The following is a 23,419-nucleotide window of genomic DNA, read 5'->3' on the forward strand; positions in this document are numbered from 1 at the left end:
TAGTATATACAGTTGAAGTCGGAAGTTTACATACACCTTAGCCAAATACATTTAAACTCAGTTTTTCACAATTCCTGACATTTAATCCAAGTAAACATTCCCTGTCTTAGGTCTGTTAGGATCACCACTTTATTTTAAGAATGTGAAATGTCAGAATAATAGTAGAGAGAATGATTTATTTCAGCTTGTATTTCTTTCATCACATTCCCAGTGGGATGAACCGGACTTGAGGTCTACACATTTTTGTCTGAGGTCTTGGCTGATTTCTTTTGATTTTCCCATGATGTCAAGCAAAGAGGCACTGAGTTTGAAGGTAGGCCTTGAAATACATCCACAGGCACACCTCCAATTGACTCAAATGATGTCAATTAGCCTATCAGAAGCTTCTAAAGCCCTGACATCATTTTCGGGAATTTTCCAAGCTGTTTAAAGGCACAGTAAACTTAGTGTATGTAAACTTCTGATCCACTAGAATTGTGATACAGTTAATTATAAGTGAAATAATAATCTGTCTGTAAACAATTGTTGGAAAAATTACTTGTGTCACGCACAAAGTAAATGTCCTAATCGACTTGCCAAAACTATAGTTTGTTTACAACAAATTTGTGGAGTGGTTGAAAAACAAGTTTTAATGATTCCAACCTAAGTGTATGTAAACTTCCGACTTCAATTGTAGGTCCTGGATGGCAGGAAGCTTGGTCTTCGATGGTGCAGCTGTAGAACTTGAGGATGTGGGGACCCATGCCAAATCTTTTCAGTCTCCTGAGGGGGAAAAGGTGTTGTCGTGCCATCTTCACGACTGTCTTGGTGTGTTTGGACCATGATAGTTAATTGATGATGTGGAGAGACCAAAGATAGGAAACCTTATGTCACAACGTCAGGATGAATGCTAGAAAACGATAGAGGGAGAGCCAGGATCCATGCTTACCACCTTCCTCAATATACTGTTCCCTCACACTCCGTCAAATCTTACCAGCTTCCTCAATCTACTGTTCCCTCACGCTCCATCAAACTTACCAGCTTCCTCAATATACTGTTCCCTCACACTCCGTCAAATCTTACCAGCTTCTCAATATACTGTTCCCTCACGCTCCATCAATCTTACCAGCTTCCTCAATATACTGTTCCCTCACGCTCCGTCAAATCTTACCAGCTTCCTCAATATACTGTTCCCTCACGCTCCGTCAAATCCCTCCCACTTCCGAACACTGACTGAAGTTCACAGAGAGGAGGAGGGAGGAGAAAGGGGTTAGAGCCTTTGTGTGACTTGTAAATATAACCTTTCTGTTTAAGTCCCTGTATCATCTCTCTCTGTGTGTGTGTGTGTGTGTGTGTGTGTGTGTGTGTGTGTGTGTGTGTGTGTGTGTGTGTGTGTGTGTGTGTGTGTGTGTGTGTGTGTGTGTGTGTGTGTGTGTGTGTGTGTGTGTGTGTGTGTGTGTGTTTATGTACGTGTGTGTGTGTGTGTTTATGTACGTGTGTGTGTGTGTGGGTGTGTGTTTATGTAAGTGTGTGTGTTTATCTGTGTGTGTGTGTGGGGGGGGGGGGTGTATTTATGTACGTGTGTGTGTGTGTGGGTGTGTGTTTATGTACGTGTGTGTGTGTGTGGGTGTGTGTTTATGTACGTGTGTGTGTTTATCTATGTGTGTGTGTGGGGGGGGGGTGTATTTATGTACGTGTGTGTGTGTGGGTGTGTGTTTATGTACGTGTGTGTGTGTGGGTGTGTGTTTATGTGTGTGTGTTTATCTATGTGTGTGTGTGGGTGTGTGTGTTTATGTATGTGTGTGTGTGTGTGTGTGGGTGTGTGTTTATGTACGTGTGTGTGTTTATCTATGTGGGTGTGTGTGGGGGGTGTGTGTTTATGTACGTGTGTGTGTGTTTATGTATGTGTATGTCTTAATAAAGTGTCTTAATAAAGTGTCTTAATAAAGTGTCTCAGTAAAGTGTCTTAATAAAGTGTCTCAGTAAAGTGTCTTAATAAAGTGTCTTAATAAAGTGTCTTAGTAAAGTGTCTCAGTAAAGTGTCTCAATAAAGTGTCTTAATAAAGTGTCTTAGTAAAGTGTCTTAATAAAGTGTCTTAATAAAGTGTCTTAGTAAAGTGTCTCAATAAAGTGTCTCAGTAAAGTGTCTCAGTAAAGTGTCTTAGTAAAGTGTCTCAATAAAGTGTCTTAGTAAAGTGTCTTAATAAAGTGTCTTAGTAAAGTGTTTTAGTAAAGTGTCTCAATAAAGTGTCTTAATAAAGTGTCTTAGTAAAGTGTTTTAGTAAAGTGTCTTAATAAAGTGTCTCAGTAGTGTCTCAATAAAGTGTCTTAGTAAAGTGTCTTAATAAAGTGTCTCAATAAAGTGTCTTAATAAATTGTCTTAGTAAAGTGTCTTAATAAAGTGTCTTAGTAAAGTGTCTTAATAAAGTGTCTTAGTAAAGTGTCTCAATGAAGTGTCTTAGTAAAGTGTCTCAGTAAAGTGTCTTAGTAAAGTGTCTCAATAAAGTGTCTTAGTAAAGTGTCTTAGTAAAGTGTCTCAATAAAGTGTCTTAATAAAGTGTCTTAGTAAAGTGTTTTAGTAAAGTGTCTCAATAAAGTGTCTTAATAAAGTGTCTTAGTAAAGTGTTTTAGTAAAGTGTCTCAATAAAGTGTCTTAATAAAGTGTCTCAGTAAAGTGTCTCAATAAAGTGTCTTAGTAAAGTGTCTTAATAAAGTGTCTTAGTAAAGTGTCTTAATAAAGTGTCTTAGTAAAGTGTCTTAATAAATTGTCTTAGTAAAGTGTCTCAATAAATTGTCTTAGTAAAGTGTCTCAATAAAGTGTCTTAATAAAGTGTCTTAATAAATTGTCTTAGTAAAGTTTCTCAATAAATTGTCTTAGTAAAGTGTAGTAAAGTGTCTTAATAAAGTGTCTCAATAAAGTGTCTTAATAAAGTGTCTTAATAAAGTGTCTTAGTAAAGTGTCTCAATAAATTGTCTTCGTAAAGTGTCTCAATAAAGTGTCTTAGTAAAGTGTAATCTAGCAAGTACCTTTCCCACCTGTTTCACAGTATTGTTTGATGTTGAAGGTTGATTGGCTGAAGACAGATCAGTTAGAAGTAACTCTGGATCACAACACAATGGGGAAAGAGCGTCTCTGCATTAGTGGTCCTATTTCTCTACACGAAGAGAGGGAGAGGGGGAGGGGAGATGGGGTGGAAGAGAGGGAGAGGGGGAGTGGGGGGGGAGTGTATGTGTGTGTGGGTGTGTGAAAGGAAGCAGAGATGAAGGGGGAGAGAGTAGGGGGGAGAGAGAGGGAGCGTGAGAGAGAGACAGAGTGGTAGGATAACAGAGAGATAGAGGGCGAGAGGGATGGAGAGAGAGTAGGGGAGAGAGAGAGGGAGCGTGAGAGAGACAGAAAGAGGGGGACAGAGACAGAGGGAGGGAGAATCAGGGTGAATGGGAGTTACAATATTGTTTCCTGCTGGTCTTAAATTGAGCGTGAAATAACACACCTGATGAACGAATGGTCTCTCTCTCTCTTTGTCTCTCTCTCTTTGTCTCTCTCTCTCTCTCTTTGTCTCACTCTCTTTCTAAATTCAATTCAAAGGGCTGTATTGGCAAGGGAAACATATGTTTACATTGCCAAAGCAAGTGAAGTAGATAATAAACAAAAGTGAAATGAACAATAAAAAATGAACAGTAAACATTACACTCACATAAGTTCCAAAGGAATGGACACATTTCAAATATCATATTATGTCTCTGTGCTGTGTCTTCAAAAAGTATTCAAAACCCTTAAACTTTTATACATTTTGTTATTCTAAAATTGATTCAATTGTTCCCCCCCCCTTCATCAATCTTCACAAAATACCCCAAAATAAAAAAGCAAAAACATTATTTTTGGAATGTTTTGTCAATTTATAAAAAATTATAATATCACATTTCATAAGTATTCAGACCCTTTACTCAGTACTTTGTTGAATCACCTTTGGCAGTGATTACAGCCTCGTCTTCTTGGGTATGACGCTACAAGCTTGGTACACCTGTACTTGGGGAGTTTCTCCCATTCTTCTCTGCAGATCCTCTCAAGCTCTGTCAGGTTGGATGGGGAGCGTTGCTGCACAGCTATGTTCAGGTCTCTCCAGAGATGTTCGATTGGATTCTAGTCCGGGCTCTGGCTGGGCCACTCAAGGTCATTCAGAGACTTGTCCCGAAGCCACTCCTGCGCTGTCTTGACTGTGTGCTTAGGGTTGTTGTCCTGTTGGAAGGTGAATCTTTGCCAATTTTAACCGCACACTTGTTGTTTGTGTACATGGATTTTATAACGTCGTATGTTTTCCCCCCCAACACCACTTCCCATCAATTTGAATAGAAGACCCTCATGTAAAATTGAGTCAAAAGCTTTTTTGAAATCAACAAAGCATGAGAAGACTTTGCCTTTGGTTTGTTTGTTTATCAATTAGGGTGTGCAGGGTGAATACGTGGTCTGTCGTACGGCAATTTGGTAAAAAGCCAATTTGACATTTGCTCAGTACATTGTTTTCACTGAGGAAATGTACGAGTCTGCTGTTAATGATAATGCAGAGGATTTCCCTCAGGTTGCTGTGTTTCCCACGGTAGTTATTGGGGTCAAATTTGCCTCCACTTTTGTAGATTGAGGTGATCAGTCTTTGGTTCCAAATATTGGGGAGGATTCCAGAGTTGAGGACGATGTTAAAGAGTTTAAGTATAGACAACTGGAATTTGTGGTCTGTATATTTTTTCATTTCATTGAGGATACCATCAACACCTCTCTCTCTCTCTCTCTCTCTCTATTGGCTAATAGCAGCAAGGACTATCTGTTATTCAATGTGTTTCTATTGGCTAATAGCAGTAAGGACTATCTGTTATTCAATGTGTTTCTATTGGCTAATAGCAGTAAGGACTATCTGTCACGATCGTGTGGAGGAGAGACGGACCAAAACGCAGCATGTGGGAAATAAGCCATCTTCTTTTATTATAGAAGAAGGCAGAACTAAACAAAAACACTTACTCACTAACAAAACAACAAACAACCGTGAAGCTATAAACGTAGTGCACACACACAGGCTACAAACGTTCAACATAGACAGTTACCCACAACAAACTAAAGCCTATGGCTACCTTAAATATGGCTCCCAATCAGAGACAACAGAAATCAGCTGTCTCTAATTGGGAACCCATTCAGGCAACCATAGACTATCCTAGACAACTACACCCAACATAGACACAGCTAGACACATTCACTCAACACAAACCCATACACTACACCCAACACCCCCTTTACCATATAACCACCCAAAACCGACAAAATACAAAACATTTCCCCATGTCACACCCTGACCTGACTAAAATAATAAAGAAAACAAAGAATAATAAGGCCAGGGCGTGACACTATCTGTTATTCAATGTGTTTCTATTGGCTAATAACAGTAAGGACTATCTGTTATTCAATGTGTTTCTATTGGCTAATAGCAGTAAGGACTATCTGTTAATCAATGTGTTTCTATTGGCTAATAGCAGTAAGGCCAAATAACAATGTTAATCAAATAATTGTTTCATATTTTTTATACTTCAAGGGGTCTTAAAATTCCAAATGAAATAGCAAATGTTCCTTGGTAAGACCTTTTAAAAACAATTCCATATAGCTTAGTAAGACAGCTTACACCATTAGACCAAATTATGAGAAAGCAAAAAGATAACATTTCGAAACACAGGAAAGATTCAACCCCCCCCCCCAAAAAACGGCGCAAATTGGAACGTTATCTTGCCCTTAAACAGAGAGTACACAGTGGCAGAATACCTGATCCGATATTATGAAACTGTCACGGCCGGCGATTGAAGAGGACCAAAGCGCAGCGTGGTGAGAAGAGGACCAAAGCGCAGCGTGGTGAGAAGAGGACCAAAGCGCAGCGTGGTGAGAAGAGGACCAAAGCGCAGCGTGGTGAGAAGAGGACCAAAGCGCAGCGTGGTGAGAAGAGGACCAAAGCGCAGCGTGGTGAGAAGAGGACCAAAGCGCAGCGTGGTGAGAAGAGGACCAAAGCGCAGCGTGGTGAGAAGAGGACCAAAGCGCAGCGTGGTGAGAAGAGGACCAAAGCGCAGCGTGGTGAGAAGAGGACCAAAGCGCAGCGTGGTGAGAAGAGGACCAAAGCGCAGCGTGGTGAGCGTACATATTCCTTTGATTAGGTGATGATGCCGACAAAAAACAATAAACAATACAAAACAACCGTGAAGCTTAAGGGCCACAAACAAAGTTAACTTCCCACACTGAAAGGAGGGAAAAAGGGCTACCTAAGTTTGGTTCCCAATCAGAGACAACGATAGACAGCTGTCCCTGATTGAGAACCACACCCGGCCAAAACATAGAAATACAAAAATCATAGAAAACAAAAACATAGAATGCCCACCCCAAATCACACCCTGACCAAACCAAAATAGAGACATAAAAAAGGCTCTCTAAGGTCAGGGCGTGACACGTACACTGTATCTACCTGAGGTGGAAACTGAGCTGCACTCCGGTCAAATATATGACCACATCTGTGGACACGTATTTCCCACAGATCAATTCTTCTCACTTTTATGTATTGTTTATTTCACTTGCTTTGGCAATGTCAACAGGTGTTTCCCCGTGCCAAGAAAGGCCCGCCGTAGGCAGACCTGGCTCTCAAGAGAAGACAGGCTATCTGTACAATGCCCACAAAATGAGGTGGAAACTGAGCTGCACTTCCTAACCTCCTAACCTCCTGCCAAATGTATGACCTTATTAGAGACACATATTTCCCTCAGATTACACAGATACACAAAGAATTTGAAAACAAAACCCGATTCTGATAAACTCCCATATCTACTGGGTGAAATACCACAGTGTTCCATCACAGCAGCAAGATGTGTGACCTGTTGCCACAAGAAAAGGGCAACCAGTGAAGAACAAACACCATTGTTGTACCGACTGTCTTCGGGTGAAAGAGAGGAGGACCAAAGCGCAGCGTGGTACGTTTCCATATTTATTGGAACACTTTTTTCAATACGAACAAAAAAACAATAAACAGACGAAAACCTACGAAGCTACAGTCCTGAACCTGAGAACATAAAACACACGAACAGGAACAATCCCCCACAAACAAACAGTGAAAACAGGCTACCTTAATATGGTTCCCAATCAGAGACAATGACAAACACCTGCCTCTGATTGAGAACCATATTAGGCCAAACAACAAACCCAACATAGAAACACAAAACATAGAATGCCCACCCAGCTCACGTCCTGACCAACTAAACAAAGACTAAACAAAGGAAATAAGGTCAGGAACGTGACAATTGTAAATACAACCCATATTTATGTTTATTTATTTTCCCTTTTGTACTTTAACTATTTGCACATCGTTACAACTCTGTATATAGACATAATATGTCATTTTAAATGTCTTTTTTCTTTTGGAAGTTCTATGAGTGTAATGTTTACTGTTAATTTTTATTGTTTATTTCACTTTTGTTTATGATCTACTTCAGTTGCTTTGGCAATGTTAACATATGTTTCCCATGTTAATAAAGCCCTTAAATTGAAATTGAAATTGAATTGAGAGAGAAGTGTTTAAACATTACCTTTAGCTACTACCCATAAGAACACAGCAGCTAAACGGTGTGTGTGTGTGAGAGAGAGAGAGAGAGAAAGAGAGAGGGAGAGTGAGTGAAAGAGAGAGAGAGAGAGAGAGAGAGTGAAAGAGAGAGAGAGTGAAAGAGAGAGAGAGGGAGAGAGAGAGAGAGTGAAAGAGAGAGAGAGGGAGAGAGAGAAAGAGAGAGAGAGAGAAAGAGAGAGAGAGGGATAATCTACTTCACTTGCTTTGGCAAGGTTAACATGTGTTTTCCATGCCAATAAAGCCCCCCTTGAATTGAATTGTATTGAGAGAGAGAGAGCGTGTGTGTGTGAGTGATAGAGAGAGTGTGTGTGTGAGTGATAGAGAGAGTGTGTGTGTGAGTGATAGAGAGAGTGTGTGTGTGAGTGATAGAGAGCGTGTGTGTGTGAGTGATAGAGAGACTGTGTGTGTGAGTGAGTGAGAGAGAAGGGTGGAGGGTAAAGGCGGGGGTTCTGACTTAAACTGCAGTAAAACTTTGGTCATTGGGCACCGATTAGATCCTTGCTAGTGTAGTCCCTCCCCCCCCCCAGCAGCGTGGTCTATATATACACTAGAGAGAGAGACAGAGAGAGAGAGAGAGAGCTGAGTCTGTACTGCACTGGCTATCCTTCAACCACTCTGTTACTCTCTGATCTGACACCACACATTTAGAGAGGGACACACACAGAGAGACACACAGCAGCACAGAGAGAGAGAGAGCGAGAGATAGAAAGAGAGACAGACAGACAGACAGAGTTGCAGTGCTGAGAACTGAGAGGAACAGAACCCCCCTCTGCTCTTCCTTCCATCCAATGGAATACTACTTAGACTGGATCTACATGGGTGTGATGTCTGCGTTTGTTGGAGGGGCAATGAAGAAGGTCCTGGCGTCCCACGTCAGCGCGGCCCCGACCGTGGTGGCCTGGCTGGGGGTCACCTTACTAGTGGAGAGGCTGTGGTTCTTCTGTGTGCCTGCTGTCCTGGTGTTGGCTGCCTTCTGCCTTGCCTGCTGCCTATACTCTGCCAGGACAGCCCCCGCACCCACTCTGCCTGTCCAGGGCAAGGCTGTCTTCATCACAGGTAAGGAACGAGGACTACCTACCAGAAGCTGATTTACTATGTACTATTCTGCTCTGTCAGGTCTGAAGCCCCTCTCTGTTCCTCTGTCTATCTCTCATCACTGTTTGTATGTATGAGTCTGCTCGGTCGCTGCCACAACTTAGCTTTTTTTACTTTGGTCTGCTCTACTCTGGAACAAATGCACCTCTCTCTCTCTCTCTCTCTCTCTCTCTCTCTCTCTCTCTCTCTCTCTCTCTCTCTCTCTCTCTCTCTCTCTCTCTCTCTCTCTCTCTCTCTCTCTCTCTCTCTCTCTCTCTCTCTCTCTCTCTCTCTCTCTCTCTCTCTCTCTCTCTCTCTCTCTCTCTATGGACAGTTATTGCAAGTGAGAATGTGTTCTCATGGACTTTCTTGGTTAAATAAAGATAGATACATGCACATTACAGTGATAATGCAGCTTACACTACAGTGATAATGCTGAACACCACAGTGATAATGCTGAACACTACAGCGATAATGCAGATTACACTACATTGATAATGCATATTACACTACAGTGATGATGCAGATTACACTACATTGATAATGTAGTAACACCACATTGATAATGCTGAACACTACGGTGATAATGCAGAAACTACAGTGAAAATGCAGTAAAACTACAGTGATAATGCAGAACACCACAGTGATAATGTCGAAAACTACAGTCATAATGCAGAAACTACAGTGATAATTCAGGACACTACAGTGATAATGCAGGCCAGTACAGCGTATGGACATGATATCCCTGGCACGTGTTCCTAGAGAGGTTTAAAAGGTTTACAGTTATTGAAGTTTCAGTTATTGAAATAATCCATGTGGTAGAAAATAATATATAATGATTATGTCAGTGGGTTACGCAATGTTATGTATAAGTCGCTGTAATAGCACTGTGGTGACGGCGCACAGGCGGCTGGTGAGACCTTAATTGGGGAGTACGGGGCTCATCGTAATGGCTGGAATGGAATAAATCTAACGGTACCCATTGTGAATTAGGGTTGTACTATATGCAATGTTTTCTTCTGCGCTGAGTTGAATGATGTTCTAAATGACACCATTAGAGGCAGACTAGTATGTGGGCTACGGAGTGACAGCTACAGGGAGACTATCGGCCGAAAGTAATCTGACCTTGGCAAAGGCCCGTCGAAGCCCTTGTGTCCATGGAACGAGCTGCTGAAGAGGCTCTGCATGTTGAGTTCATCAGGGGGGAAAAGAGCACAGAATTGCAACTGATAATCAGACGGGGAAAATCAAGTCAAATGCTTCCGCTGTGGTAAAGTGGGACATCAGGCTTCTATGTGCTGGTGGACGGACATGGTGGGACATCAGGCTTCTATATGCTGGTGGAAGGACATGGTGAGACATCAGGCTTCTATATGCTGGTGGAAGGACATGGTGAAACATCAGGCTTCTATATGCTGGTGGAAGGACATGGTGAGACATCAGGCTTCTATTTGCTGGTGGAAGGACATGGTGAAACATCAGGCTTCTATGTGCTGGTGGAAGGACATGGTGAAACATCAGACTTCTATGTGCTGGTGGAAGGACATGGTGAAACATCAGACTTCTATGTGCTGGTGGAAGGACATGGTGAAACATCAGGCTTCTATATGCTGGTGGAAGGACATGGTGGGACATCAGGCTTCTATATGCTGGTGGAAGGACATGATGAAACATCAGGCTTCTATGTGCTGGTGGAAGGACATGGTGAAACATCAGGCTTCTATATGCTGGTGGAAGGACATGGTGAAACATCAGACTTCTATGTGCTGGTGGAAGGACATGGTGAGACATCAGGCTTCTATTTGCTGGTGGAAGGACATGGTGAAACATCAGACTTCTATGTGCTGGTGGAAGGACATGGTGAGACATCACGCTTCTATGTGCTGGTGGAAGGTGAGCCTGCAGAACCAAAAAGAGCTCAGAGAAAACTTCAAAGACTTTAAAACAAGAGAGAGAGACATTCCAACAAAGGAAAAGAGACATGTTCACGCTGTTGAGCAGGAGAACACTGAGGTGACTGGACTCATCAGACCAGGAGAACACTGAGGTGAGTGACTCATCAGACCAGGAGAACACTGAGGTGACGGGACTCATCAGACCAGGAGAACACTGAGGTGACTGGACTCATCAGACCAGGAGAACACTGAGGTGACGGGACTCATCAGACCAGGAGAACACTGAGGTGACTGGACTCATCAGACCAGGAGAACACTGAGGTGACGGGACTCATCAGACCAGGAGAACACTGAGGTGACTGGACTCATCAGACCAGGAGAACACTGAGGTGAGTGACTCATCAGACCAGGAGAACACTGAGGTGACGGGACTCATCAGACCAGGAGAACACTGAGGTGACTGACTCATCAGACCAGGAGAACACTGAGGTGAGTGACTCATCTGACCAGGAGAACACTGAGGTGACTGGACTCATCAGACCAGGAGAACACTGAGGTGACTGACTCATCAGACCAGGAGAACACTGAGGTGACTGACTCATCAGACCAGGAGAACACTGAGGTGAGTGACTCATCAGACCAGGAGAACACTGAGGTGACTGACTCATCAGACCAGGAGAACACTGAGGTGAGTGACTCATGAGACCAGGAGAACACTGAGGTGACTGACTCATCAGACCAGGAGAACACTGAGGTGACTGACTCATCAGACCAGGAGAACACTGAGGTGACTGACTCATCAGACCAGGAGAACACTGAGGTGACTGACTCATCCGACCAGGAGAACACTGAGGTGACTGACTCATCAGACCAGGAGAACACTGAGGTGACTGACTCATCAGACCAGGAGAACACTGAGGTGACTGACTCATCAGACCAGGAGAACACTGAGGTGACTGACTCATCAGACCAGGAGAACACTGAGGTGACTGGCTCATCAGACCAGGAGAACACTGAGGTGACTGACTCCTCCGACCAGGAGAACACTGAGGTGACTGACTCATCAGACCAGGAGAACACTGAGGTGACTGACTCATCAGACCAGGAGAACACTGAGGTGACTGACTCATCAGACCAGGAGAACACTGAAAAGCTGCCACTCTACATGTTGAAAGGAGACTATCCATCACTACTAGGATGTTCGAGGCTGGAGAAAATCACACTGGACTGGTCATCAGTGCGTACAATGACACATGGAGACACAGGCCTACCTGCCATCTTAAACAAACATGGAGGAGTCTTTTTATGGAGAGCAGGGTAGAATGAAATACATTACAGCGAAGCTTGGCATTAAGCCTGACAGAAAACCAAAGTTTCTGAAAGCACGACCCGTACCAAAAGTCTAGGTTGACTTAGACGCTCTGGCTAAGAACAAAGTACTGGAGCCGGGTCAGTGGGAGTGAAAAGGCAACACTCATCACATCAGTTTCTTATAAAGGATGGTGGAATCAGGATATGTGGCGACTTTAAAGGCACAGTTAACTCTGTGTTGTCCGTTAAGCAGTTTCCACCACCACATATCAAAAAACAATTCTGTTTTTTTTCGGGCTTAGCTGGGAGAAGAGGGCAAAGGGAAATGAAAAATCAACCTCTGCCACGCCTACTTCCGTTGACGAAAAGTCGTGAGTCGTGAGTGGTCCCTGACCCAGCAGTCGTGAGTGGTCCCTGATCCACCAATCGTGAGTGGTCCCTGACCCACCAGTCGTGAGTGGTCCCTGACCCAGCAGTCGTGAGTGGTCTCTGACCCACCAGTTGTGAACCCACCAGTCGTGAGTGGTCCCTGACCCAGCAGTCGTGAGTGGTCTCTGACCCACCAGTCGTGAGTGGTCCCTGACCTACCAGTCGTGAGTGGTCCCTGACCCACCAGTCGTGAGTGGTCTCTGACCCACCAGTCGTGAGTGGTCCCTGACCTACCAGTCGTGAGTGGTCCCTGACCCACCAGTCGTGAGTGGTCCCTGACCTACCAGTCGTGGGTGGTCCCTGACCTACCAGTCGTGAGTGGTCCCTGACCTACCAGTCATGAGTGGTACCTGACCCAGCAGTCGTGAGTGGTCCCTGACCCACCAGTCGTGAGTGGTCCCTGACCCACCAGTCGTGAGTGGTTCCTGACCCAGCAGTCGTGAGTGGTCCCTGACCCACCAGTCGTGAATGGTCCCTGACACACCAGTCGTGAGTGGTCCCTGACCCACCAGTCGTCACCTAGGGCCTCACAGTCACCAAGGGGGTATCTGTTGTCGATGATCATCACCTTCGAGATAAATGTTTGAATGAATTCCTTGCTCCTGTCTCCCCGTTATTGATTTGTTATTAGACGCCGTTATGAAAGCCACGACACATATGTTTCGAGCTCATCAAACACATGGTTTCCACGGTTTCCATGGCTTCCATGGTTTCCATGGCTTCCATGTGTTTGACACCATTCCATTCACTCCATTCAAAGCCATTATTTTGAGCCTTCCTCCCCACAGCAGCAGTGTGGTGGTGGTGGTGTGTGTGTGTGTGTGTGTGTGTGTGTGTGTGTGTGTGTGTGTGTGTGTGTGTGTGTGTGTGTGTGTGTGCACGCGTGAGCACATCAGTGTGTTACTCTTGTCTTTGTGATCCTCTATTGGCAGCCTACGGGTCCTCTTGTCTTTGTGATCCTCTATTGGCAGCCTACGGGTCCTCTTGTCTTTGTGATCCTCTATTGGCAGCCTACGGGTCCTCTTGTCTTTGTGATCCTCTATTGGCATCCTACGGGTCCTCTTGTCCTTGTGATCCTCTATTGGCAGCCTACGGGTCCTCTTGTCTTTGTGATCCTCTATTGGCAGCCTACGGCGTCCTCTTGTCTTTGTCATCCTCTATTGGCAGCCTACGGGTCCTCTTGTCTTTGTGATCCTCTATTGGCAGCCTACGGGTCCTCTTGTCTTTGTGACCCTCTATTGGCATCCTACGGGTCCTCTTGTCTTTGTGATCCTCTATTGGCAGCCTACGGTCCACTTGTCTTTGTGATCCTCTATTGGCAGCCTACGGGCCCTCTTGTCTTTGTGATCCTCTATTGGCAGCCTACGGGTCCTCTTGTCTTTGTGATCCTCTATTGGCAGCCTACGGGTCCTCTTGTCTTTGTGATCCTCTATTGGCATCCTACGGGTCCTCTTGTCTTTGTGATCCTCTATTGGCAGCCTACGGGTCCTCTTGTCTTTGTGATCCTCTATTGGCAGCCTACGGCGTCCTCTTGTCTTTGTGATCCTCTATTGGCAGCCTACGGGTCCTCTTGTCTTTGTGATCCTCTATTGGCAGCCTACGGGTCCTCTTGTCTTTGTGATCCTCTATTGGCATCCTACGGGTCCTCTTGTCTTTGTGATCCTCTATTGGCAGCCTACGGTCCACTTGTCTTTGTGATCCTCTATTGGCAGCCTACGGGTCCTCTTGTCTTTGTGATCCTCTATTGGCAGCCTACGGGTCCTCTTGTCTTTGTGATCCTCTATTGGCAGCCTACGGGTCCTCTTGTCTTTGTGATCCTCTATTGGCAGCCTACGGGTCCTCTTGTCTTTGTGAACCTCTATTGGCAGCCTACGGGTCCTCTTGTCTTTGTGAACCTCTATTGGCAGCCTACGGGTCCTCTTGTCTTTGTGAACCTCTATTGGCAGCCTACGGGTCCTCTTGTCTTTGTGATCCTCTATTGGCGGCCTACGGGTCCTCTTGTCTTTGTGATCCTCTATTGGCAGCCTACGGGTCCTCTTGTCTTTGTGAACCTCTATTGGCAGCCTACGGGTCCTCTTGTCTTTGTGATCCTCTATTGGCAGCCTACGGGTCCTCTTGTCTTTGTGATCCTCTATTGGCAGCCTACGGCGTCCTCTTGTCTTTGTGATCCTCTATTGGCAGCCTACGGGTCCTCTTGTCTTTGTGATCTTCTATTGGCAGCCTACGGGTCCTCTTGTCTTTGTGATCCTCTATTGGCATCCTACGGGTCCTCTTGTCTTTGTGATCCTCTATTGGCATCCTACGGTCCACTTGTCTTTGTGATCCTCTATTGGCAGCCTACGGGCCCTCTTGTCTTTGTGATCCTCTATTGGCAGCCTACGGGTCCTCTTGTCTTTGTGATCCTCTATTGGCAGCCTACGGGTCCTCTTGTCTTTGTGATCCTCTATTGCCAGCCTACGGGTCCTCTTGTCTTTGTGATCCTCTATTGGCAGCCTACGGGTTCTCTTGTCTCTGTGATCCTCTATTGGCAGCCTACGGGTCCTCTTTTTGTGTGTGAACACATTTGTGCGTTTGTCCTTGTACAGGATGCGTATATGCACATGTGTGTGTGTGTGTGTGTGAGTGTGTGTGTGTGTGTCTGTGTGTGTGTGTGTGTCTTCATCCAGCATGGTACAGTACAGAACAGAACGTCCATGTGTCCATGCTGATCCACTTGGACCAATGGTGCTTAACTCCTTAACCCCACTGTCCTTCCTGCCAGAGCAGCCAGTTAAAAGGAGCCTTAAAGATGGGTCATGTGACTGTAAAGAGGTTTAGGAGATCCTCTGGTTAATCTGATGCTGTCTACACCACTCCAGCCTAACCCTGACCTTCTCTCTGGAGGAATCCAACCACTTCAGCCTAACCCTGACCTTCACTCTGGAGGAATCCAACCACTTCAGCCTAACCCTGACCTTCACTCTGGAGGAATCCAACCACTTCAGCCTAACCCTGACCTTCTCTCTGGAGGAATCCAACCACTTCAGCCTAACCCTGACCTTCTCTCTGGAGGAATCCAACCACTTCAGCCTAACCCTGACCTTCTCTCTGGAGGAATCCAACCACTTCAGCCTAACCCTGACCTTCACTCTGGAGGAATCCAACCACTTCAGCCTAACCCTGACCTTCTCTCTGGAGGAATCCAACCACTTCAGCCTAACCCTGACCTTCTCTCTGGAGGAATCCAACCACTCCAGCCTAACCCTGACCTTCTCTCTGGAGGAATCCAACCACTTCAGCCTAACCCTGACCTTCACTCTGGAGGAATCCAACCACTTCAGCCTAACCCTGACCTTCTCTCTGGAGGAATCCAACCACTTCAGCCTAACCCTGACCTTCTCTCTGGAGGAATCCAACCACTTCAGCCTAACCCTGACCTTCTCTCTGGAGGAATCCCACCACTCCAGCCTAACCCTGACCTTCACTCTGGAGGAATCCAACCACTTCAGCCTAACCCTGACCTTCTCTCTGGAGGAATCCAACCACTTCAGCCTAACCCTGACCTTCACTCTGGAGGAATCCAACCACTCCAGCCTAACCCTGACCTTCTCTCTGGAGGAATCCAACCACTTCAGCCTAACCCTGATCTTCACTCTGGAGGAATCCAACCACTTCAGCCTAACCCTGACCTTCACTCTGGAGGAATCCAACCACTTCAGCCTAACCCTGACCTTCACTCTGGAGGAATCCAACCACTTCAGCCTAACCCTGACCTTCACTCTGGAGGAATCCAACCACTTCAGCATAAACCTGACCTTCTCTCTGGAGGAATCCAACCACTTCAGCCTAACCCTGACCTTCACTCTGGAGGAATCCAACCACTTCAACCTAACCCTGACCTTCACTCTGGAGGAATCCAACCACTTCAGCCTAACCCTGACCTTCACTCCGGAGGAATCCAACCACTTCAGCCTAACCCTGACCTTCACTCTGGAGGAATCCAACCACTTCAGCCTAACCCTGACCTTCTCTCTGGAGGAATCCAACCACTTCAACCTAACCCTGACCTTCCCTCTGGAGGAATCCAACCACTTCAACCTAACCCTGACCTTCCCTCTGGAGGAATCCAACCACTTCAACCTAACCCTGACCTTCTCTCTGGAGGAATCCAACCACTTCAGCCTAACCCTGACCTTCACTCTGGAGGAATCCAACCACTTCAGCCTAACCCTGACCTTCTCTCTGGAGGAATCCAACCACTTCAGCCTAACCCTGACCTTCTCTCTGGAGGAATCCAACCACTTCAGCCTAACCCTGACCTTCACTCTGGAGGAATCCCACCACTTCAGCCTAACCCTGACCTTCTCTCTGGAGGAATCCAACCACTTCAGCCTAACCCTGAGCTTCTCTCTGGAGGAATCCAACCACTTCAGCCTAACCCTGAGCTTCTCTCTGGAGGAATCCAACCACTTCAGCCTAACCCTGAGCTTCTCTCTGGAGGAATCCAACCACTTCAGCCTAACCCTGACCTTCTCTCTGGAGGTTTCGAACCATTTCAGCCTAACCCTGAGTTTCTCTCTGGAGGATTCGAACCATTTCAGCCTAACCCTGACCTTCTCTCTGGAGGAATCCAACCACTTCAGCCTAACCCTGACCTTCACTCTGGAGGAATCCAATGATAAAACTTACCCAGGAAGTGCAAACTCGCTTTGTTAGGCTTGTTTCTCTGGATGCCAACTACTCAGCTTACAACTGCCTACATCCTGCAAAGCAAGTTAGTCCTATGTGTTAATAAACACTTAGCTATTATTCAGGCGGTGCAATGTGATAGTAATACTAATATGCTGCAGAAGCTACATGGGGGTGCCAGTTTAGTGTGGTGACTTGGGCTCATTCAGGCGGTGTAATATGATAGTAATAGTAATATGCTGCAGAAGCTACATGGGGTGCCAGTTTAGTGTGGTGACTTGGGCTCATTCAGGCGGTGTAATGTGATATGTTGCAGAAGCTACATGGGGGTGCCATTTTAGTGTAGTGACTTGGGCTCATTCAGGCGGTGTTAAGTGATAAGCTGCAGAAACTACATGGGGTGCCAGTTTAGTGTGGTGACTTGGGCTCATTCAGCCGGTGTAATGTGATATGCTGCAGAAGCTACAGGGGGTGCCAGTTTATTGTGGTGACTTGGGCTCATTCAGGCGGTGTAATGTGATATGTTGCAGAAGCTACAGGGGGTACCAGTTTAGTGTGGTGACTTGGGCTCATTCAGGCGGTGTAATGTAATATGTTGCAGAAGCTACATGGGGGTGCCATTTTAGTGTAGTGACTTGGGCTCATTCAGGCGGTGTAATGTGATATGCTGCAGAAGCTACAGGGGGTGCCAGTTTAGTGTAGTGACTTGGGCTCATTCAGGCGGTGTAATATGATATGCTGCAGAAGCTACAGGGGGTGCCAGTTTAGTCTGGTGACTTGGGCTCATTCAGGCGGTGTAATGTGATAGTAATAGTAATATGCTGCAGAAGCTACAGGGGGTGCCATTTTAGTGTAGTGACTTGGGCTCATTCAGGCGGTGTAATGTGATATGTTGCAGAAGCTACATGGGGTTCCATTTTAGTGTAGTGACTTGGGCTCATTCAGGCGGTGTAATATGATTGTAATAGTAATATGCTGCAGAAGCTACAGGGGGGTGCCAGTTTATTGTGGTGACTTGGGCTCATTCAGGCGGTGTAATGTGATATGCTGCAGAAGCTACAGGGGGGTGCCAGTTTAGTGTGGTGACTTGGGCTCATTCAGGCGGTGTAATGTGATAGTACTAGTAATATGCTGCAGAAGCTACAGGGGGGTGGCAGTTTAGTGTGGTGACTTGGGCTCATGGAAATCTTGGCACATTTTTAGTCACACAATCCCTATTTTAAAAATAGAAGCCAAAAATGTATTTTGACAAAGATATAACAATGTGAGGATGTTGTACTATATTTTCGTAACGGGATGAGAGTCAGGAGAAGAAGTTGTCTCGCTCATCGGTGCCGTTTACCTTACAGTAGTTTAGCCGCTGTAATTTAGTTACTGTAGTTTAGTTGCTGTAGTTTAGTTGCTGTAGTTTAGTTGCTGTAGTTTAGCCGCTGTAGTTTAGTTGCTGTAGTTTAGGTGCTGTAGTTTAGTTGCTGTAGTTTAGTTGCTGTAGTTTAGCCGCTGTAGTTTAGTTGCTGTAGTTTAGTTGCTGTAGTTTAGCCGCTGTAGTTTAGTTGCTGTAGTTTAGTTGCTGTAGTTTAGTTGCTGTAGTTTAGCCACTGTAGTTTAGTTGCTGTAGTTTAGTTGCTGTAGTTTAGTTGCTGTAGTTTAGTTGCTGTAGTTTAGTTGCTGTAGTTTAGTTGCTGTAGTTTAGTTGCTGTAGTTTAGTTGCTGTAGTTTAGTTGCTGTAGTTTAGTTGCTGTAGTTTAGTTGCTGTAGTTTAGCCACTGTAGTTTAGTTGCTGTAGTTTAGTTGCTGTAGTTTAGTTGCTGTAGTTTAGTTGCTGTAGTTTAGTTGCTGTAGTTTAGTTGCTGTAGTTTAGTTGCTGTAGTTTAGTTGCTGTAGTTTAGTTGCTGTAGTTTAGTTGCTGTAATTTAGTTGCTGTAGTTTAGTTGCTGTAGTTTAGTTGCTGTAGTTTAGTTGCTGTAGTTTAGTTGCTGTAGTTTAGTTGCTGTAGTTTAGTTGCTGTAGTTTAGTTACTGTAGTTTAGTTACTGTAGTTTAGTTGCTGTAATTTAGTTGCTGTAGTTTAGTTACTGTAGTTTAGTTGCTGTAGTTTAGCCGCTGTAGTTTAGTTGCTGTAGTTTAGTTGCTGTAGTTTAGTTGCTGTAATTTAGTTGCTGTAGTTTAGTTGCTGTAGTTTAGTTACTGTAGTTTAGTTGCTGTAGTTTAGTTGCTGTAGTTTAGTTGCTGTAGTTTAGTTGCTGTAGTTTAGCCGCTGTAGTTTAGTCGCTGTAGTTTAGCCGCTGTAGTTTAGTTGCTGTAGTTTAGTTGCTGTAGTTTAGTTGCTGTAGTTTAGTTACTGTAGTTTAGTTGCTGTAGTTTAGTTGCTGTAGTTTAGTTGCTGTAGTTTAGCCGCTGTAGTTTATTTGCTGTAGTTTAGTTGCTGTAGTTTAGTTACTGTAGTTTAGCCGCTGTAGTTTATTTGCTGTAGTTTAGTTACTGTAATTGTGTCCTTGTTGGTAGTAGGTAAAGCTAATTACCTACAAACACACAGTCTCTCTCTCTCTCTCTTCTCTCTCTCTCTCGCTCTCTCTCTTTGCCTCTCTCTCTCTTTGCCTCTCTCTCTCTTTCTCTCTCTGTCTCTCTCTGTCTCGCTCCCTCTCTCTCTCTCTTCTCTTTCTCTCTCTTCTCTCTCGCTCTCTTTCTCTCTCTCTCTAACTTTCTCTCTCTTTCTCTCTCTTTCTCTCTAACTTTCTCTCTGTCTCTCTCTCTCTCTCTCTTTCTCTCTCTCTCTGTTGGACTTTAGACAGAGGCATGTGTAAACGTCAACAACCTCCCACACAGGAGAGCGAATTCCTTTGATTTGGCCCAGAGAGTGAGAGATAGAGAGAGAATTAAACAGTTATACAGTAACTCTTAGCAAAGTAAACACTCTCCTCAGCCTGTGACCTATATAAGCCCTGCTTTGACTATCTACTGCACATCAACACACCCAATTCCCTACTGTATATAGTTTCTGGTGTCTGGTCTCTGGTCAAAAGTAGTGCACTACATGGGGAAAAGGGTACAATTTGGGATTCTTTCTAGAACAATTGATCTCACGGCCTTATCTCTTAACCTTGGCACTGGTTCAGTCTGATTTAGAACTGTTAGTAAATACAGCTGCCAACAGACACCCACCTCAAGGAGAGAACACTGGTTCAGTCTGATTTAGACCTGTTAGTAAATACAGCTGCCAACAGACACCGACCTCAAGGAGAGAACACTGGTTCAGTCTGATTTAGACCTGTTAGTAAATACAGCTGCCAACAGACACCCACCTCAAGGAGGGAACACTGGTTCAGTCTGATTTAGACCTGTTAGTAAATACAGCTGCCAACAGACACCGACCTCAAGGAGGGAACACTGGTTCAGTCTGATTTAGACCTGTTAGTAAATACAGCTGCCAACAGACACCCACCTCAAGGAGAGAACACTGGTTCAGTCTGATTTAGACCTGTTAGTAAATACAGCTGCCAACAGACACCCACCTCAAGGAGAGAACACTGGTTCAGTCTGATTTAGACCTGTTAGTAAATACAGCTGCCAACAGACACCCACCTCAAGGAGGGAACACTGGTTCAGTCTGATTTAGACCTGTTAGTAAATACAGCTGCCAACAGACACCGACCTCAAGGAGGGAACACTGGTTCAGTCTGATTTAGACCTGTTAGTAAATACAGCTGCCAACAGACACCCACCCCAAGGAGAGAACACTGGTTCAGTCTGATTTAGACCTGTTAGTAAATACAGCTGCCAACAGACACCGACCTCAAGGAGAGAACACTGGTTCAGTCTGATTTAGACCTGTTAGTAAATACAGCTGCCAACAGACACCCACCTCAAGGAGAGAACACTGGTTCAGTCTGATTTAGACCTGTTAGTAAATACAGCTGCCAACAGACACCCACCTCAAGGAGAGAACACTGGTTCAGTCTGATTTAGACCTGTTAGTAAATACAGCTGCCAACAGACACCCACCTCAAGGAGAGAACACTGGTTCAGTCTGATTTAGACCTGTTAGTAAATACAGCTGCCAACAGACACCGACCTCAAGGAGGGAACACTGGTTCAGTCTGATTTAGACCTGTTAGTAAATACAGCTGCCAACAGACACCGACCTCAAGGAGGGAACACTGGTTCAGTCTGATTTAGACCTGTTAGTAAATACAGCTGCCAACAGACACCGACCTCAAGGAGAGAACACTGGTTCAGTCTGATTAAGACCTGTTAGTAAATACAGCTGCCAACAGACACCGACCTCAAGGAGAGAACACTGGTTCAGTCTGATTTAGACCTGTTAGTAAATACAGCTGCCAACAGACACCCACCTCAAGGAGAGAATACAAGGCCACAATAATGTTTACATCTATGTTCTCTCCACAGTATGAAGCGACTTTCAAGACATTTGAAACTGAAAACTACTTTTACCTCCTTTTTCTTGTATTGGACCAAAAATGTCCCTGGTATAGAGTTATGTGATTTCTACTATCAGACATGTCTTCACAGTGTGGTACCAACAACAATGTTGGGTCACAGGGCTCCATGTCATAGGATTGAAATGCAGCGTTTGGTTCCATGCCCAGTATTGGGTGTGTCCCATAGATATAGATTGTATAAGACTGCCAGGGGCACAGGGGCACAGGGCCTGGATGGGTGGGAGGGAGGGAGGGAGGGAGCAGGAAGTAGAGCAGGTCTTTACTGTCTGCTACCAAGCCCAGAGTCTCATCATTTTGCTTCTAGTATTGTCTAGGGCAGAGAGGTCACAGGGGCTCTGCAGTGGGTGGGTGGGGTGGAGTGGGTGGTTAAAGAGGGTAGGTCTACTGGTGCTGTGCCAGAGTATTACAAAGCTCACCCCATGGGTAAGCCCAGTCCCACCGAGAGATTATCTACTGCCATAATGAGGTTGTCTGGTGGTATAGTAACCAGAACTAAACACACCCCTAAACCCCCCTCACCTCACTCCCTCCCACACCTCCTCCTACCTAAACCCCCCTCACCTCACTCCCTCCCACACCTCCTCCTACCTAACCCCCCCCCCCACCTCACTCCCTCCCACACCTCCTCCTATCTAAACCCCCCTCACCTCACTCCCTCCCACACCTCCTCCTATCTAAACCCCCCTCACCTCACTCCATCCCGAACCTCCTCCTACCTAAACCCCCCTCACCTCACCCCCTCCCACACCTCCTCCTACCTAAACCCCCCTCACCTCACTCCCTCCCACACCTCCTCCTATCTAAACCCCCCTCACCTCACTCCCTCCCACACCTCACTCCCTCCCACACCTCCTCCTATCTAAACCCCCCTCACCTCACTCCCTCCCACACCTCCTCCTACCTAAACCCCCCCTCACCTCACTCCCTCCCACACCTCCTCCTATCTAAACCCCCCTCACCTCACCCCCTCCCACACCTCCTCCTATCTACCCCCCCCCCCCCACCTCACTCCCTCCCACACCTCCTCCTATCTAAACCCCCCTCACCTCACTCCCTCCCACACCTCCTCCTACCTAACCCCCCCCCCCACCTCACTCCCTCCCACACCTCCTCCTATCTAACCCCCCCCCCCCCCCACCTCACTCCCTCCCACACCTCCTCCTATCTAAACCCCCCTCAGCTCACCCCCTCCCACACCTCCTCCTACCTAAACCCCCCTCACCTCACCTCTCCCACACCTCCTCCTATCTAAACCCCCCTCACCTCACTCCTTCCCACACCTCCTCCTATCTAAACCCCCCTCACCTCACTCCCTCCCACACCTCCTCCTACCTAAACCCCCCCCCCACCTCACTCCCTCCCACACTTCCTCCTATCTAAACCCCCCTCACCTCACTCCCTCCCGAACCTCCTCCAACCTAAACCCCCCTCACCTCACTCCCTCCCACACCTCCTCCTAACTAAACCCCCCACACCTCCTCCTATCTAAACCCCCCTCACCTCACTCCCTAACACACCTCCTCCTATCTAAACCCCCCTCACCTCACTCCCTCCCACACCTCCTCCTATCTAAAACCCCTCACCTCACTCCCTCCCACACCTCCTCCTATCTAAACCCCCCTCACCTCACTCCCTCCCACACCTCCTCCTATCTAACCCCCCCCCCTCACCTCACTCCCTCCCACACCTCCTCCTATCTAAACCCCCCCACCTCACTCCCTCCCACACCTCCTCCTACCTAAACCCCCCTCACCTCACTCCCTCCCACACCTCCTCCTATCTAAACCCCCCTCACCTCACTCCCTCCCACACCTCCTCCTATCTAAACCCCCCCCCCTCACCTCACTCCCTCCCACACCTCCTCCTATCTAAACCCCCCCACCTCACTCCCTCCCACACCTCCTCCTATCTAAACCCCCCCCCCCCTCACCTCACTCCCTCCCACACCTCCTCCTATCTAAACCCCCCTC

At 46.1% G+C, this 23,419-nt stretch overlaps 1 protein-coding gene across 1 annotated transcript in view; it reads left to right on the forward strand.

Moving 5' to 3' along the window:
* The first annotated feature begins 8,242 nt into the window (after positions 1-8,242).
* The window catches only part of hsd11b2 (hydroxysteroid (11-beta) dehydrogenase 2), a 67,477-nt gene continuing 52,300 nt past the window's right edge, over positions 8,243-23,419 (forward strand). Inside the window, exon 1 of the mRNA XM_055921623.1 lies at positions 8,243-8,669. Within this exon, the coding sequence (XP_055777598.1) occupies positions 8,402-8,669 (268 nt within the window). The 5' untranslated portion in view covers positions 8,243-8,401. The remainder of the gene's footprint in view (positions 8,670-23,419) is intronic.

Source organism: Salvelinus fontinalis, chromosome 4, assembly GCF_029448725.1.
Source record: "Salvelinus fontinalis isolate EN_2023a chromosome 4, ASM2944872v1, whole genome shotgun sequence".
In the NCBI taxonomy this organism is placed as follows: Eukaryota; Metazoa; Chordata; class Actinopteri; order Salmoniformes; family Salmonidae; genus Salvelinus; species Salvelinus fontinalis.